Source organism: Lampetra fluviatilis, chromosome 31 (assembly GCF_964198595.1).
Source record: "Lampetra fluviatilis chromosome 31, kcLamFluv1.1, whole genome shotgun sequence".
Classification (NCBI taxonomy): Eukaryota; Metazoa; Chordata; class Hyperoartia; order Petromyzontiformes; family Petromyzontidae; genus Lampetra; species Lampetra fluviatilis.
Genome location: NC_136305.1, coordinates 7,216,212 through 7,235,594, shown reverse-complemented (window position 1 = coordinate 7,235,594; position 19,383 = coordinate 7,216,212). Strand labels below are relative to the sequence as shown.

Below are 19,383 nucleotides of genomic sequence, written 5' to 3'. Positions count from 1 at the left end.
TCTTCCCCAGAGCCGTCCCTGGGGCACACGGCGAATCGGGGTGACCACCCCGGGCCCTGTTCTTTGGGGAAGCCCCCCCCCGGCCCCCCCTCCCCCCGCGCTTAGACGTCACGGTGTCGGATGTAAAACTTCCCGTTTAGTTTGAAGGCGTCGGGGGCGGCCCACACGATGTGAGTTGCCCCAGCCCCCCCCCCACTCACACCCCTCATGGAGGGCCCTGTTCTCAATTGTCATGTTCTGGACTTTCCTTCCAACGTAGAACCCCCGAAACTTCTGCCGACATGTCCGAACCACCTCGGTCTATTTCTCCCTCAACTTTTCTATCGACGATGTATGTGTACGGTGAACTTCTTTTGCACCGTACGTAGCCAACTGCGCTAACGGGAGGTGCGGACAAAAGAACAGCAGACTGAACGCGAAAATAAATTCTAAAGAAAGAAGTAACACAGAAGGCAGAAGAATAAGATAGAATCAGGATGTGATCTTCACTCACTCCACAAATCTGTCACCCGTGTGCACCAGCCGTTTCTTTCGTGCCGCCCAGCACCTCCGAGGGGTGGAGAAGTTGACAGCCTGCCCGCGGTCTTCCCCGCTGCTGTGTGCGAAAGCACAACGAATGTCGTCAATTTGGCGGCCTGAATGCCCCACAAAGATGTCCCGGCCTGAAAAGCGACGGCACAAAAAAGGTCTTTCAACAGGGGACCAAAGTAACGCGAGCGTCGGCCCGTCGCTGAGAATATTTTTGACGTGCGGAAGAAGAAAAAGAAGCGCTTCGAGCTGTCCACAACGCCGGTCTAATGGGCGCCACGGTGGCGAGATGTTAACCACCTCGCCTAGTATACAGGAGATGTTGTTGGTTCGATCCCGACCCTGATGCCTGTATAATTGGAGTTTGCGGTGTGTCTCTCTCCCCGTGGTCGCGTGGATTTTTCTTTGTGCCCTCCGGTCTTTCCCTCCACATTTAGAATCAACAAGATTTAGAATCAACAAGATTTAGAATCAACAACATTTAGAATCAACAAGATTTAGAATCAACAAGATTTAGAATCAACAAGATTTAGAATCAACAAGATTTAGAATCAACAACATTTAGAATCAACAACATTTAGAATCAACAACATTTAGAATAAACAACATTTAGAATCTCGGTCACTTCTGGGCCTTACCTGGTAAAATAAAAATAATAGTTGAGTTTTAGTTTTCTTTCTTTCCGTTCAAATTTGGCACTTTCTCGTCATGTGCCACTCCACTCGCTCCCCACTATCTTGTGCATCGTAGATGCATCGTAGATGCACAAGTACTTGAAAGTTCGCGCCGTGGGTACGTGTGCTGACCGTCCGGTTTCACCGACTGGATTTCGTTCTTCTCATCTTAATCAGCCAGAATAATAAACGTAGATTTAGAAAAAAAAACAGGAAAGCGCTAAATGTCCCCGGAAGATCTCCAACATTCTTATGCCAGTGACCTCAACAAGTGGATGGATCATCCTGGGGCAACCCTGCTACGTGGGTCTGTTTAATGTTTACATATTCGTACACCCATTTATCTAAACCGAAGCGAACTTGCATGGGTGTGCATCAGTGTATTACTGTGTGTATGTATACATTTAATGTAAGTGAATCTTTTAGCTGTCACACGTTACGGAAATTGATATATATGGATGTGCGTTTGTGTGTGTGTGCCTGAATATGGGGAGCGGTGGTGTAGCGGTTAGCGCGCTGCGCTATGAACCGGTGATCCAAATTCGATTCCCGCTCACGGCCAACATCAGTGACGAATGTCTGAACTGGTCCTGGGCCTCGCCTAGATTGACTCAGCCTCAAATGAGTACCTGGTGTTCCGTGTAAAAAAAAATCTGCACTGGGAAGACAAAGGCGTCTGAGCGTGATGCTCGTCAGCCTTTATAGGCGCGCTCTCTAACAGCACGTGCCCCAACGGAACCGTGTTGGCTGTTGGGGTGTAAGGGATAGATGTATCGATGATGAATGTTAGCGCATCTCGAAATCTGTACTAATCAAGGAAACATTCGTAGACCGTTTACACTATGAGACCTCCTTTACCAGTAGCAAAATATAGTAATAGGTTTTTACCCTTTCATCTGGTACAAAAACTGACACCTTTGTACAAGGGATCATGTTTGCAATAACCACAACACAAGCAGTCAAAATGCAAACAAAAAGAAACAACTCTGATAATGATAAGCACTGTCCTTGAAGTTGATTGGTCCACACCCGAGACAGCTTTTCTTAGAGCCTCGTCTCCATTGGTGTTGGACCAGATGACGCCAAAGGTGTACAACTCAAAAACAGCGCTCGGGGTAAGTGTAAATGCTTAAGTGTAAATGCTTACCCCGAACTCTCAATATTCTGATAGTGCGCTGTTTTTGAGTTGTACGCCTTTTGGCGTCATCTGGTCCAACACCAATGGAGACTAGGCTCAAAGAAAAGCCGTCTCGGGTGTGGACCAATCAACTTGAAGGACAGTGCATACCATTATCATCATCAGAGTTGTTTCTTTTTGTTTGCATTTTGACTGCTTGTGTTGTGGTTATTGCAAACATGATCCCTTGTATAAAGGTGTCAGTTTTTGTACCAGATGAAAGGGTAAAAACCTATTACTATTCGTAGACCGATTTATCCAAAGCGAAACACCCTCCACGCCACCCTAACATAGCCACCTGCTTCTATGTGAGCCACGCATTGCTTGCAAGTGGAAAATAAAGTGATGTGATGCGTGGAGCCGGGCCGCGGTGTTGTGCCCCTGCTGTAATTACATTTTCCCTGAGGGTGCAAGGGTTAAATAAGGGCTGGTGGAGGTCTGCTGCTGTTGCAGGCTGCTGTGTGAGTGTGTGTGTGTGCACTCTTGAGTGTGTGTTTACGTTTTTTTTAAATGGCCACACCGCGGACATTCTTATCGTGCCAGCACCGTGCAGGGATGGTCCCAAGTGCAAAGCTTAAGCTCGTTTTACAGGCTGCACCCATTCAAAAGTTGTAGCCTGTTTATAAAGTGCCTCCCCCCCCCCCATGCTAACTGATTTGCAGTATTATAAAGAGCTCACCAACGACAAGCAAATTCGAAGCTGCACCCACACAAAGCTCCACGGGCGGCATCTGGCGCTCGGTGTTAGTGAGGGTTGTTCAAAGACGGTCCATTTATAGTTGTTGAAATACAAGCACAATTGCAACATCTAAAATCGCTTGCCCATCGTGCCATTACATGGAAGATTTGGCAATAGTTAGCAACACCCGGTCCGGTAGTGAAAACGGTGGACAAGATTCTAAAGCAGTCCCATCTCTGTCCACCCAGTAATATAAAAAGGTACACCGGAGTCGATTGCCAGGTCGTGTATTGGTGGGGTGAAGTGTGGGTAACTCCATCCTTTTCAAATGTTTGGCCGGCCTGGAAGATTAGGCTGAATATCCGTCTGTAAGGGCTCGAGCACTTCCGTGAGGAAAGTGCTGTGAGGAATCAATTGCAGGGCTGCACCTTTGCCTTTTCATGATAATGTGGTACAACCTCACCGAGTCTGAAGGCTCAGTTAGGAGTATTGTGCTCGGATAGATTGGCAACTCGTTCGTTTTTATATGCAGGGGGGGGGAATATCGCAACGCCCAGAGAAAACCCACACCAACATTATAGGAATGCAAAAAATATAGCTTTCTTCTTGATTCTTTCGGTAAAGTCACGTAGAAGGGAAGTAATAAAATAATAAAAATAAAACATAATAAAATAAAATCATTCTCACGACGTTTCGACTACAACGCAAGCAGCCGTCTTCACCTGAAGTCACCTGAAGACGGCTGCTTCACCTGAAGACGGCTGCTTGCGTTGTAGTCGAAACGTCGTGAGAATTATTTTATTTTATTACGTTTTATTTTTATTATTTTATTACTTCCCTTCTACGTGACTTTACCGAAAGAACCAAGAAGATGAATCCCTGCAGTAACGAAAGCTTTAAATCGAGAAATACAGCTTTGACAAAGTGCAGCCAGTAAGCACACTGCTGGATGCAAATGCAGTTGGTGTGGTAGCCCAATATTCCGAGGGTCCTTTTCCAAGGCTGTTCCATGCTGCTTTTAGCATCGGAAGGAGAAAGGGGAAAATGTGTGTAAATAAGACCAGCGACTAGGAAATAAATACACATGTAGGCCGAGCTATTAATAAATCCAGCCTGAAACGCAGCTGCAAGCCCAGACAGCGAATCGAACTCAGGATTCACTTTAAAATTAGCTGTGCTCGCGCAGTCTACCATGGTTTTACTGTGCGTGGGGCAACTTGGCATTTAGAAACACGGCAGTGTCATGACAAAAACAAGAACAACCCCTATGAACTCAACGACCTGAGTTTGATTCCCAGCTACACCAACCTGCGTTATTGACCATACATGGTGAAGTATGGTCAAACAACACCCCCCCCCCCCCCCATTGACCGACACGGCGTGGTGACTCCTTTATCAAATAGTGGCTTTACAAACGGCTGTACTGTATGTTAAAATCTAACAGTACAATTATCTAATACAAAATGTATTTAAATTGATTGCTCTAACCTGCACTGTGAGGGCATGGTTTACTGGATCGTGTTAAAGGTTTATATGCATGGGAAATCGTTTGTAATAAACAGTACAGTCAGTAAATTGTTAAACAAGATGTGTGTAGTTGTCTCTCAATCCCCCACTACCGAGTAACAGCTTTAGCTGGATCCTCTTGAAGGAGTCATGAGGCTCGGTGAGGTTTTCCTGGAGGCAAAAGGCAATCCAGCTTCCTCGTACACACCAATAATCAGGAAGCAATGGGTCAAACATCCCATGTAAGGACACGGCTTTGTGGGATTTCGTGGTAGTATACTGATGTATAGCTGCCGTCAGATGTGTTTTCAGATTGTGGCGCGTTTTGCTCTTGGATGATATCCAAAGTTTCACTTCCAAGTGCCGAGAGGAGGGTCTTTCAGTGACTCAATTATCCAAGTTGATTCCTGAAGCTCTGTGTTTTTGTTTTAAATGTGGCCATGTGGATGTCACACACGGCAGCAAGTCCAGCGAAACATCGCCAAGCTTTGCAAGAATCGCAGCTGGGTTTCACGGGGCAATAAAAACGTACGACTGAACTTTCGAGTATGTCACAGCATGCAATTTAGGCAATACACACAATTTTGATTTCCACTTAAGTTTATATATTTTTATCCGGTGGAATACCTTTGTTTTTACTGCTTGAGTAGGCCTGGGGAGACCCTACTTCCACACCTAGATCCTCTCCCCAATTTCGAGGGACATATTTGGTTTGCATCTTCTAGGTGAGAGTGATGGCCTTGGTGAGATTGGTATTCTCCATAATTACGATCAGATTCTTTATTTAGACCGGAGGAATCTGATGAGCGATGAAGTTATTTTTCACAGATGCCCAGTAGTGGCGGGTCAGCAAGATACAATCATACAAAAGAATCATGACTCAAAGTTGAATAAAAATCTACAAATCAGATCTATACAGTATACACAAACTAAATCAACAAATAAGATACAGGACTGTAAATAGAAATGTACACCCCTTTGTTGATTCACTCCTGAAGGCCTTTCCCCGTATCATGCAGAGAGGTTGTATGACCATACTTCACCACTTTGGTTAGTGTAGATTGGTGAAGATTGAGGGAAGGGATGGTGCACCGATTCAGATATCATTCGCTGCCTATCTTAGAGCCCCGACAGCGAATCGAACTCAGGGTTCATAAGACCGTGGCCCGAACCACCGCACCAAATCAACAAGTCCCTTTCCCATTAACCTATCTTATCTCCGTGTGTACCTTATTCCTCCGTTACATCTACATTATCTATTTCATGGCTGTGTTCCTCTCTCTCTCCTCCGTAGAGTATATCTTATCTCTCTGTTGCTTGTCTCACTCACTCTCTCCTGCCTAGAAAAAAACGTCTTTAAGTTGTTTCCTGGTCAAACTAGCTCAGAGCAGTGCTCGTCACAAGGTAAATAAAGTCCTACATTTATGTCCAGGTATAAGGGCCCTAAGGGTGAGTTGTGGCGCACAGGTTACCACGCTCTCCTGTGAACCCGGACATCCAAGTTTGAGTCCTGGTCGCGGCTTACGACATCACTAGTCCTATGATAATATATGCATTGTCCTTGAAACTGGTTGGTCCATACCATCATAGTATGTTTTTTGTTTGCATTATGACTGCAAGTATTGTGGTTAATGCAGACATGAATCCTTGTAAAAAAAGTTTCAGTTTTGTTGCCAGAAAATGGGGGAAAACCCTATTATTATATTTTGGTACTGGCAAAGGAGGTTTAATGATGTAAAAGTTATCATCACGTCGCGGCGTGAGGGAGGCTTTCCTTCATTCAGCAGCGGATTAACAAAGGAACTTAAGTTGTTTGACTCTGTTTTGTTTGAGAGCCCAATTGAGACTAAATACTGTACCCCCTCTTTAAAAGACCGTTTTTAAGAGTTCTAGGGGGAAAGTCCATCTTTCTATGGCAGGGGTAAGGCTATCCATAGGTCATGCACTGTTGTCCTTTATCAATTGATTTAAAGTATGCAGTACCTCAACGCACTGTATTATCGCCTGATGATGATTGCTTGTGTTGCAATCAAAACGTCGTGATTTATTTTTATTTTATCTTATACCTACGTGACTTTACCGAAAGAACCAGAGAGTATGCACCGTATTATATTTTGACTTAAAACTTTCTTGACTGCAGGAATTCATATTCTTTGGTTCTTTCGGTAAAGTCACATAGATAGAAAAAATAAATAAAAAGAAAGTTAGTAAAATTTATCACGGCGTTTCGATCGCAACACATGATGACGACCACTTGTGTTCACTTTATTTTTTATTATGTACTAGCTTATGTACCCGGCGTTTCCCGGGCCAAAAAAATATTTAAAAACTACTCCTAAAAATCTAACAGCAGTGCGTACTAACTGTGGTGGTACCTGCTATGATTACAGCAGTGCATACCGACTGTGGTAGTACCTGTTATGACTACAGTAGTACATGCTGACTCTATAGCAGTATTTATCGACTCCATAGCACAAAGTACTCACCTGACAGAGTGGCGTGGTGAGGCCTAGTCCCGTGCAGAGCCTCTGGCCTCGCCTAGATTGTCCAGCCGGCCGAAGTGGCACCTTGGCAGGCTGGGGCTGGGCTGCTACCCCTGACCCCCCCCCCAGCCACGATCTCCCCGGCCGCTGTGCAGTAATATCTACGGCCTATAGTGCTATCATCTAGCGACTGTATAGTAGTAATAACTGCACGCATCGGGGTGGGGGGGACATCACACGGTGAAGCATTAACGTCAGCGTTTAGTGTATTTTATAGCATTTTTAACGCGAAAGAAAATGTCCCCCTCACTCCCACCGAAGGCGTGCGACTTGGCATGGGCCGTCCTCCCCACCAAAGGCGCGTGAATTGGTATGGTCGTGCACGCGTCACAAATAAATAAATGCAAAGCGCACAGAAATCGCACTAAATCGCTAATTAAACTAATTTAAAGTTGACGGATGTGAGAAAGGAATAGCGCTTGCTCACGGCAGGGCTTACGGCGTGGTACCTGGCTATTTTTATTTAACGTAAACCCCACGGTTGGAGAGCCAAATCCTTCGCAAGCGCGCGAACACACACAAACCCCGCCACAAACCCCGCCACAAACCCACAGACAAATTTTAACTTTTATATATATAGAAGAAGATTATTAGCACTCTATTATGTTTTGCAAGCTTCTACTCCAAAAAAGACACGTGGGCGGTTATTGAAATACGTGACCCATTTGGAATCAAAATGGCGACTGAAATTGAACAGTTGACAGACCTTCAGAGAATAGGAATGCGTGGCGTTAACCAACGCCTGTACAAAAGATGACCACGGAGCACTGTGGACGGTAACGTTCTGGGAGTGAAGAGCAAATCGAGCCCTGAACCTGAACCCCCCCCCTTCCCCCCGGGGAGTCACCGACACGGTCCCCGGTTATGCGCCAGAGCCACGCTGTCAAGGTTCGAGATGAGGGAGTTAGGGATCGGGCTCAGGGTCTGATTGGGTGGCGTTTTGGTCTGTGGTTGGTTACGTTCGATATGGATCGGGCTGATGTTAGGGTATGTATTGTTGGCGAGTGTAAGTGATTTCCTGCTCAAATGATCAGTGGGGCGGTGGTCATCTGCTGCTTACAGCCCTAAGCCAGTGGTGGAAATTCCACATTCATATGTCGGGTGAAAGTTTATCCATAGGGCAACCAAAACCAATGCGGTTTGCTCGTAGGGTTTGGGCTCGGGTGATGGTCTGGTTGGCTTGTTTCATTCGAGTTGAGTGTCGGTTTAGAGGCTAGTTTTGTTCCGGTTAGGGTCTGGTTGGTTCGTTAGGCTAGGATTAGGGTCTGAATGTCTATTATGGTTTGGGTTAGGATTTTGTGAGTGCTCCAAGTGAGGTATTTTGACTTTAAAAGCTCACGGCACCTCCGAGCGACAGACATTTTAGTGAGTCAGCAAATTACCATTTTGTTTTCTTTAAATATTTTTTTAAGTCCAGTGAAAAAAAGAGATACTTTCCCGTTTTTGGGGGCAGAATTATTGCGAGGATATTTCTCTCGCTCTCTCTCCCTCGCCCCGCTCTCTCTCTTTGTTGCTTACCTCCAATTGTTTATATATATACATCCCCAGGGTAAAGGGCAGGATAGGGCTGGACTCAAGCTCGTGAAAGTGGTTGCAGCAGCAGCAGCGAGCGGGGTGGCCAGCTGAGTGTCAGGTGCGTTTCAGGTGAATTCGCGGAAGTGCATGTCCATTGGGGAACTGTTGGCGGGCATCGTCAATTCACATGCAAAGCTGTGATTCATAACTATATCTGCAGGTATTTAAGTGCACACACACACACGCGCGCGCGCATATACAGCCAAATGCCAACATACCAATGCACACACGACCATCACCCACCACCTACCCCATCATTAATTCCTAACACTTTCAAACAGCGACCACACGGAAATGCACAAACAGACTAATGTGCATACAGAGCCACCTTCATCACATTTGTACACAAATAATTATTTCGCTTTCCAGATACTGTACATCTATCACGTGCATAAACACCTGCAGGTTGCGTGCACCTTTACGCGTATTACATATTCGTATAATCTTAACAAGCACACTGGCAGATCCACTCACACGCTTCGTGTCGTATAACAATACACGAATACATCCTGGACATGCGTATTCACCGACAAACACAGGACTGCACTGTAATTAATACACACTATTTACAGCACACACACACAACTACTACAGCATGTGCATACACAGGTAATATGCACGTGACATGTATGGAAAGACACCCAAGATGCGCACACGCCGGCGCACCCTCTAACATGCACACGCATACGGATACACACACACACACGTACCAACATAAACACACGTACATAGACCAACCCTTCAACACATGCAAGGCACACGAACAACACACGTACCACATACAGAGGCTGCATATACACGTGCACACACAGCTATATATGTGCACTCTGACACTCAAAAACCAAAACGATCAGAACACGCACACACATAATGTGACACACACTGACGCACACACACAGACAGACACACCCACAGTGACACACACACACTTATCCACCAACACACGCGCATTTACATACGTACGCTCACACACACTGACAGACAAAAGGACAACACACACAATGTAACACACACTGACACACACACTGTAACACACACTGACACAGACATCCACAGTGACACACTGATCCACCAACACACACACACACATTGACATTCATACATACGCTCACACACACTGACACACACACACTGACACACCCACAGTGACATACACACACATCCACCAACACACGCACATTGATATTCATACACACGCTCACACACACTGACACACCCACAGTGACATACACACACATCCACCAACACACGCTCACAACTCACGCTCACACACACACACTGACACACGAAAGGAAAACACACGCACCCACACTGCGTCAATATATTTGTACGTCTATCCTGTTGCACACACAGGCACACACACACAGACACGAGCACACACGAGCAGAAATATAGTGAACGTGCCAGAAAAACGTGTTTGAACAGCGATTGTTGGCACTGTTGGAGGCTGAGGTGATAACTGCAGCGCTCAAAACAAACCGCGTGCAGGTTCGAACCCGGGTCGTGGTTGTGTCGGGGAGCTCGCTGGCTGCTTGGATTATCGGCGGTTTAGGGACGTCGCTTAGTCCTTGTTGGGTTGGTTATTGGCATAGGTAGGCAGGTAGTTGGGTGGGTGGTAGGGTAGTTGGGTGGGTGGTAGGGTAGTTGGGTGGGTGGTAGGGTAGTTGGGTGGGTGGTAGGGTAGTTGGGTGGGTGGTAGGGTAGTTGGGTGGGTGGTAGGGTAGTTGGGTGGGTGGTAGGGTAGTTGGGTGGGTGGTAGGGTAGTTGGGTGGGTGGTAGGGTAGTTGGGTGGGTGGTAGGGTAGTTGGGTGGGTGGTAGGGTAGTTGGGTGGGTGGTAGGGTAGTTGGGTGGGTGGTAGGGTAGTTGGGTGGGTGGTAGGGTAGTTGGGTGGGTGGTAGGGTAGTTGGGTGGGTGGTAGGGTAGTTGGGTGGGTGGTAGGGTAGTTGGGTGGGTGGTAGGGTAGTTGGGTGGGTGGTAGGGTAGTTGGGTGGGTGGTAGGGTAGTTGGGTGGGTGGTAGGGTAGTTGGGTGGGTGGTAGGGTAGTTGGGTGGGTGGTAGGGTAGTTGGGTGGGTGGTAGGGTAGTTGGGTGGGTGGTAGGGTAGTTGGGTGGGTGGTAGGGTAGTTGGGTGGGTGGTAGGGTAGTTGGGTGGGTGGTAGGGTAGTTGGGTGGGTGGTAGGGTAGTTGGGTGGGTGGTAGGGTAGTTGGGTGGGTGGTAGGGTAGTTGGGTGGGTGGTAGGGTAGTTGGGTGGGTGGTAGGGTAGTTGGGTGGGTGGTAGGGTAGTTGGGTGGGTGGTAGGGTAGTTGGGTGGGTGGTAGGGTAGTTGGGTGGGTGGTAGGGTAGTTGGGTGGGTGGTAGGGTAGTTGGGTGGGTGGTAGGGTAGTTGGGTGGGTGGTAGGGTAGTTGGGTGGGTGGTAGGGTAGTTGGGTGGGTGGCTGGGTGGTCAAGTCGGTAGGTGAATGATGGTGGTTGGGCAGGTGAGTAGGTGGGTGGGTGGATAGGTGGTCGGGTCAGTGCATGGGTTAGGTGTGTGGATGAGTAAGTGGTTGTATGTACGTTGAACTTCTTTCGCACAGTACCTAGCAGACCGTGCTAATGGGAGGTGCGGTTGAGTCGGTGGGCAGGTGGGTGCGTGGTTAGGGGTAGGTGGGTGGTTAGCTAAGTGGACGATTTGAATGGCGATTGGTTGAAGAAGTGCTTTGGAAGTTGAGTATGTGGGTGGGGGTCGGTCGTTGGTCGAATGGGTAGCAGGGTGGCGAGATTATGGAGAGGGCATTAATGAATTCACTCAATACGGCGGTAACGTGCTCAAATCCAGGCGAGAGCTCATTGATTGATTGAGGCTGGCAGGCAGGCGGGCAGTCAAATAAAACCTCCCTGGCGAGGCAGAGCTGGGATCACCCGCGGATCTACGAACACGGGGGTTGAATTCTGCTTGAATTACAGCCCTGAGACAAACGGGCAACGGCACCTCTACGCTCCCTTGAGCCGCCGCAAAGAAGCTCCGCTGTGAGCGGAGCGCAGCGCGCTCGCGAGGCGATGAGGAGGACGCGCAAGGGCACGGCGGCGCTGGCCGCAGAGGATCCAGGTCTAGGGTTCGACTCCCAGTCCGCGGTGCAGATGAACTCGACGACGAGGAGGCGGGCTTCGCAGTTCCTGCAGGTATTTGTTTTGTGTCGCTGCCGATTCAGCGGATTATAAGAGAGCAATTATCGCTCACCCCTCCGCCCCCCCCGCCCCACACATCTTTTTTCTGGATTTGAAAGAAAAAGTTGGAGTTGTGTCTTATAATTCGGTAGGGGTGTGTGTGTGGTTGGCATTGTGCCATAGATAGGTTCTCGCAAACAGGAGTTGCTAGTTCTATATGGGGAGTCTTGTGTGTGTAATATATATGCATAGGTGGAGTTTGACTTCTAAATTGGGGGGGGGGGGGGGGTGGTAGGGGTTCGCTTTGGCCCTAGTATTAGGAATTGCGTGCGCATAGAAAACTTTTTTTTCATCTTGCTTTTAAACTACTGAAAATTCATTAATTAAAGTGTCTAGTTTGGGGGGACACTGCCCCCCCCCGTGCCCCCCCCCCGAACTCAGCCCATGCATATATGAGAAACCACATCTGTATGCCTTTTAATGGGTTGACATCGGGCACGACATTTGGGGTGCGTCTTACTTTTCCGGAGCGTCTCATGGGGGGACGAAACAAAAGAGGCGCAGCCCCGCAACGGCGTGCGCTCTCACCCCGCCGGCTGCCAAGAAGTAGGTCGGAGCCTGCTCCAATTGGAGGGAGCTCCGCTCTGAAATTCCCTCCCTCTCTCTCTCTGTTGGGCAGTGTTTGGCCAACCTCGCTCATAACGTTCGGCCAGACGTCTCGGAAGAATAAGTGGCAGCAATGCCCCCCACACTCTTCCCCACCACGCCAGCCAACCGTGGTGCAGCAACAACAACACTTACAATTGTCAAACTTGCCACGTTGGGGCAAGTGTGCTCCTACCCATCACTATTACATCTTTCATGGCACATTAAGCTCCCCCTATTTGGTGTGTGCTCTGTGTATTGTATTGTACGCAACTATATACTCGGTGTATACATTAAGGACGGTATACATGTTGCACTGTTGGTGTTTCTTAATGTGTTTTATATATTTTTGTACTCGCCAAAATGAGAAGTCTGCTGTAAAAGGGGATGTTAACGAATCGGTGATATCAGGACCTCTGCAGCTTTTGCAAAAACAAAATTCGTCGCTATGTGCCAATACTGACACTGCAAATTGTCGTAAAGCTAAATGCAGTATTTATTGTATCAACTTCTAAATTTCTCAACTCTGAGAAAAGTGTATTTTTTGCTTATTGGAATACGGTATCAAGGTCTTAGTTTGAAAACATACAAACAACTGAATATTGTACATAGTGCACGATATTACTGTATTGACCATACTTCACCTCGCTAGTTCATGCACCGTTTTGCCTTTTAAGAGCGTCTCATTGACAAGTCGAATTCTCAACTCTTTAGACCGTTGAGTCATTCTCTCGTTTGTAAGAGATTTGGAGTAAGGATATTGTTTTCTCCAACAATTCGTAACATACATATGCATGCCTTGTGTTGTCTAAATAAAATGCTATAAATGTCATTTAGGAAGGGCTTTGAATAGTATTGATGGAAATTACAAGTTGATGTGGTGGGAGGGTCCAATATTCCTTAATTTTTCGAGGAAAGTTGTGGCATCGGCAGTCGGTGGTACTCGTATTACTGACTCCAGAAAGACAAGTTTATCATGATGGGTATGGGATGGGATTTTAAAATCGCTTACATGGGATTTTTTTTTCCCTTACATGGGATTTTAACCGACTGGGCTGTCATGGCCGTAATAATTCAAACCTACACCCACACCGATCCGATAAATTGTTGCAATTCAGATCCTCAATTTGGCTCAATAATCGTTTTTATTAGTCTGCATTTTAAGCTTAAACGCGTAATTGTTACCTTAAACGCGTAATTGTTACAAATGTATGTTGAACTTCTTTCGCACCATACGTAGCCAACCTCGCTCATCGGAGGTGAGGATAAGAAACGAAAATGCACGATTAAATGCATGTACCTTGAGCTTTGAGAGTCAAGACATTTTTACTTTGTTAAACCAGGTAATGACTCAAGATAACCGGCATAGTTCCCAATTGCTAGAGCGACCTCGTTCACAATCGCAAAACGGATATTCGACGATCCGATGCATCATTACGCCCTTATAAGCTAAGACACGTCGCAATGAGAAACGTAGCCGATCTGAAAGTCACATGGGAATTTGGCTCAAATCATCGTGGACCCTGTCGCCTTTTCACGCGACGTGTTCAGAGTAACCCAGTTTTCTAGTTTGTACCTTGGACAAAGGGAGCCACTAAATTGACCTTATCAGTGCATGAGTGGACTTGCCAAAATGCGTTCGGAGTGATTGGTTTATAGATGACCTTCATTTTTAAACCCGTAAGGCAATATATAACATTGCGAGCAAAAGTCTCTTCCGATGAGTCGTTTGATTTAAATCAGTACCGTAGCGATAAACAAAAGTGGGTTGAAATAATAGGGTTTTTCCCATTTTTTTCTGGCAACAAAACTGAAACCTTTTTACAAGGATTCATGTCTGCATTAACCACAATGCTTGCAGTCAAAATGCAAACAAAAAACACACTATGATAATATATGCATTGTCCTTGAAACTGATTGGTCCACACCAGAGACAGCTTTCTTTTGAGTCTCGTCTCAATTGGTGCTCGACCAGATGACGCCAAAAGGCATACAGCTCAAAGACAATGCACTATCAGAGTAATAAGGGCTCGGGGTAAGCATCTACATCATTAGACCTCCTTTGCCAGTACCAAAATATAATAGGGTTTTTCCCCTTTTTTTGTTGCCAGAAAAAAGGGGAAAAACCCTATTATTATATTTTGGTACTGGCAAAGGAGGTCTAATGATGTAAAAGTGGGTTGACAGATAGTTGCTACAACATGTTTTCCACAAATATATTGGTGCACCACTTGGGTGTGAATAAGAGGCTTTTGAATTGACTTCCGTAGTAGCTCTGCTGCGTCTACTGCTGGAGCTATTTTCTTGCACGAGGAGACAACGCACTGCTCACCAGCAGGGTTTGTTCATGTAAATCGATTAGTTTCGAGACACGTTGGCAAGACCACACACACTGAATGGAATTTCGGGGAAAAAGAAAATATATATTTAATTTTAAAGAGGTTTGTCGATTTCAAGAATGTAATTAAGACACCACGATTGTGTCTTATCTGAAACATTTCCAGTGTGTTTTGTACTTCAGCTGTGTATTTTTGTCAGTGTTTGACATAGGCCAGGGTTCTTTTCGCCGGTGGTACACTGGCCCATATTTGGCCATTGAGGGCTCTGCGAGCTATGGAGAAATACGGCTGTACGGCACAGAGGCACTAGATTCGTGAGAGGAGAAATAAACAAGAGATAGGAATAGGAGGACTGTAGACAAGCCATAAAGACTCTTGAGATAGACTCAGAGGAGAGGTGCATGACCTGGAGACCAGAGGCGACAATCCCTTGAACAGACGCTCAGATCTCAAGACGTCACGTGATGCTGCTCTCCAAACACGTGACACACCGCGTCACACAGTCCGACCAATACACTTGAATAACGGCGACGGAGGATATCCATTGACGCTGGGCAATGTATATATAAATAAGTAATATTTTGGAAATACTTTTTTAAAAACACGCTTGAATGAAATGTACCGTATTAGCAGAGGTGTGGACTCGAGTCATGTGACTTGGACTCGAGTCAGACTCGAGTCATGAATTTGATGACTTGCGACTCGACTTGGACTTGCATAACAATGACTTTGTCCCACCTATGAGATGTGGACTCGAGTCATGTGACTTGGACTCGAGTCAGACTCGAGTCATGAATTTGATGACTTGCGACTCGACTTGGACTTGCATAACAATGACTTTGTCCCACCTCTGCGTACTAGTAATGGAAGAACTCCACGACTCCAGGAAGTGGCCCCGAAGCTTGCCATAACGTAAGGGGCCGTGGTGATTTACAGCCAACGTCAGTTGAGCGTGGACAATTAGAGCCAAGCCGAAACATAACATGTTTTAAAAAATATGTTTTTATTTTTTTACGATAGAATATAGTATTGTCATCAGTATGACATCAGTATACCAAGTTTGCAGTCGATACCAAATTGGGAAGTGGGTAAAAATTGAGTTACAAGATTTGATTATACAACAACAGAGTGAGTTAATAAACAGCGTGTAAAAAAAAAGTGGTTTGATATTTATAGAATCGCCTGGTTTGAAGAATACATAACTCGGAGAAGCCTCGCTGACACTTAAGGATGGTTGGCAGGAGGCTCCTAGCAGTGGTCGGAGCGCTCGAATCACAGCGAAAAGGTTACGAGTTCAAATCCTGGATTTGCGTTTGACGAAACGAGTACCCACTTCTGTTATACAAGCCAGCAGTGGTCACAATCGCAATGGTCGTTTTATAAAGCATCTCAAGGTTACAGCATCTCCAATACGCTGCGGTATCGTGGGAAGCATGCACATCCGGAGGATTGTGAAGGTGTTTCTTGTGACTTTTTGTCTGAGCTGAGTAGTGTATTGGTAGTGTATTGGTTTAGCCATGTTTGTTTGTTGTAGTACAGAGTTAGACTGATGGCCTTAATCTAAGTTGTCTTGTGGTTGCTGTTGTTGTTGTTTGACTTGCATCCCACTGGGATTTTTGCACACAGCGTTGGTGTACGGTGTTTTTTTCTGCAATATTTTGCTGTCTTTTCTTGGATTTTCTGTTTGCACTCAGTCACATATTCACTTTAAGATGTTTTTTGTTCATGTTTTTGTTTTTTATTTGTTGCGGTTGTACCCGATTCAAGAGCCGAATGGCTCACAGGGCTATACCTAATAAATGAACTTGAACTTGAGTACGAGAGGAGGGTACTGTTCTAGGCCAGAGAGAGAACTGAGATGATGGCATTACATTATAGTAATAATAATGAGAATTCAAATTTAGAATGCGCATTTCATCCTATGATCCTGATGCGCAATGCATGAAAAGCAGGAAACAAAAACAGGGTAACTGACCAAACTAATGAGGGAAGGCCACTTTAAATAGATGGGGGGGGGGGGGTATGAATTCACCACGTAGGGAGAAAGGCAGTCCCTTCTGCACATGGTGAACAGGGAAGTCTTGAGCTGAGTCTCGAACACGGAGGTGGTCGTTGTAGTGTGGATGGTGAAAGGCAGAGGTAAATCGACCACTGACAGGGAGCTGTCGCCGAGACCACGTGATGTTTTTATTTTTTTTCGCTCGCGCTCTCACGTGTGTCCAGGGTCGGTGCAGTTGACCTTGAGCAAAGTCAAGCAAAATCCCTTTGCCTGCTTAAATTGAACATTAACTTCTTCGTGATATGAATTACCTGCTTGGTCCTAAAACCAACCGCTTTGTGCATTGTCCAGGGGACATTGCACAACGATTTCACCTTTTGTATCTCTGGTGCTATCAGAGTCACCGGTACAGGAGGTGAAAAAAAATGCCTTCTGGAATTCCTACATCCAGCAAGGCGTTACTGAATGCCGCTGCCAGAAAATAACCTGGGAAAGATGATCGCACGGCACTATTGTGTTTTAAGATACAGGGTTCATTCACGTTGCGTCCATCGCAGCAACTTAGAGCAATGGGGATGGTGCTGATATAGATGGTGTTCGAGGGAATAGCAGATTCTGAGCAATGTGGCAGGACCCGCGACAGGTAACACTTCTTTTACAGGTCCCCTTTTATATCCACCTCACTGATCTTTTAATGGGTTATTGGACAAGGTATTGTACTGTGTTGTGAACGCGATGGATGCCTCCATGTATTACAGAGGAGCAGAGTAAGTATGATGGTGCCGCGTATATCAGGAGAGAGTTGCAAGATGTAACGAGTGCCTTGACATTGGTGGGGGATGTGTCGAGGTTTTTCAATCGAATGTTTTCTCTTTAGATTTCTCTTTGTTTTTTTGTTGTGTGGGGTATCTATAAATGGGCCACCTTGCATGCATTTCCTCAATAGGCCTCTCTTGGCTTATGATCTGTAAAAAGCGGCTTGCCGTGCATCAGCCACGTCTGCGATGCCTGCCTTCACCAACCCGCACTGACCAGAGTGGTGAAGTACGGTCAAGCGATTCCCATGATCGACAAGGTATGAGGAGGCCCTCATCCAGCGATGAATTGACAGGCTTGTAAACTGTTATTGTATTTTTTTTGTTTGATAGAAATAATATTTAAAAACACAGTATTCTCTGGGCGCTCCCAGTTTCCTGCCAAACACAATTGCGTTTGTATTAACAATGGAATTGCGCAAATATCTCAAAACGCGGCTTTCCGCAATGACACATGGGTAAGCAAATACATGATAACGATTATTCCTGCATCGATGTCGTTGTTGGGGCGTTGTTTTTACGGCGCGCTCAACTCTCAGATGCAACGTCACAACCGTACGTTCGTACGTTGAACTTCTATTCGCACCGTACGTAGCCAAACCAGTTTCAATCCACGTCGGGGAACAACTCGGTCAATGATTATAATGGATACGGGGGGAGGGGGGGGCGGTCAATAAAATCACGACCGCTTTGCGAGTCCTCGCAGACACGAGCCATGGTCAGCTACGGTCAATGTGTGGCGTGGCCCAGCCCTAGTAGTAAATAAACATAATAAAATAATTTTTATTTTATTATAATAAAATAATTTTTATTTTATTTTATTATGTTTATATTTTATTATTTTATTATTTCCATTCTATGTGACTTTACCGAAAGAACCAAGAAGATGAATCCCTGCAGTCACGAAAGCTTTAAATCGAAATTTTTGGCAGATGTTCGCGGTTCGAACCCAGCGGCACGCCCTGGTTAAGACTGCGTCGAGAGTACTAACCAAAACAAAACGAGTCACAGCCTGCCTCGCAGTGGACGTTAAGGCTCCTGTGACGTCGTTCACAAGAGTAGGCGCATCGAGTGCCATCGTCATCGTCCAAATTTGCCGCATTTGAATAATCGCTCACGAATGGACTGAATAAAGATGATGTACAACAATCATCACTTCCGACTGCAAAATAAACTTGGTAGGACCCTATTCCTCCTGAAAAATATTCATGAGACTCGGCGAAGCTTTCCTGGGTAAACGAGCAAATTATGATAATAATCATCCACTGTTGAATGTAGGTCTCCCAAAGCCACCACCATCTCTCGTGGCCGTGTGAAGTGATAATCCGCAAAATTATTGATGCAACAGTTACATCGAGTGATGGTATGCTGAATGGCGAGCACTCTGACTGAGTTGCAGAGGCAATGCCTGCCAGTGCATCGTGCAGCAGTAGCCACTACGCGCTGGCAGCGGCAGAATATTCTGCCAAACGAAGGTCGTAACGGGGAAGGAGGATGGATGTGCAGTCAACGCAGCGTTAAAAAAAAATTCCACGGGTTGATGCCCACATTTTTTTTTCCACCATGAGTTGTTGTGAGGCACCCTCCTAATCCTCCTATCCCCTTCTCAGTCTCGCTGTGCCCCTACCCACCCACCCAGCACCCCTATCTGCTGTCTTTTGACTTTGTCCTCAATGTTAAACCGTAAGCGAGGGAAGGTTGCGGCCATATTATTGAGCGAGATTCTAAATTCATTTGTGTGTCCTTTTATTGATT

At 46.0% G+C, this 19,383-nt stretch overlaps 1 protein-coding gene across 3 annotated transcripts in view; it reads left to right on the top strand.

The window, feature by feature from the left end:
• LOC144943498 (5'-AMP-activated protein kinase subunit gamma-2-like) overlaps positions 1-19,383 on the top strand; it is a 142,363-nt gene that overhangs the window by 21,391 nt on the left and 101,589 nt on the right. Inside the window, exon 1 of one of the 3 annotated variants that reach the window (XM_078870995.1) lies at positions 11,708-11,845. The exons of the other annotated variants lie outside the window; for them this stretch is intronic. Within the exon in view, the coding sequence (XP_078727121.1) occupies positions 11,723-11,845 (123 nt within the window). The 5' untranslated portion in view covers positions 11,708-11,722. Of the gene's footprint in view, positions 1-11,707; positions 11,846-19,383 lie in introns of those variants that run through there. 3 annotated transcript variants of the gene reach the window in all.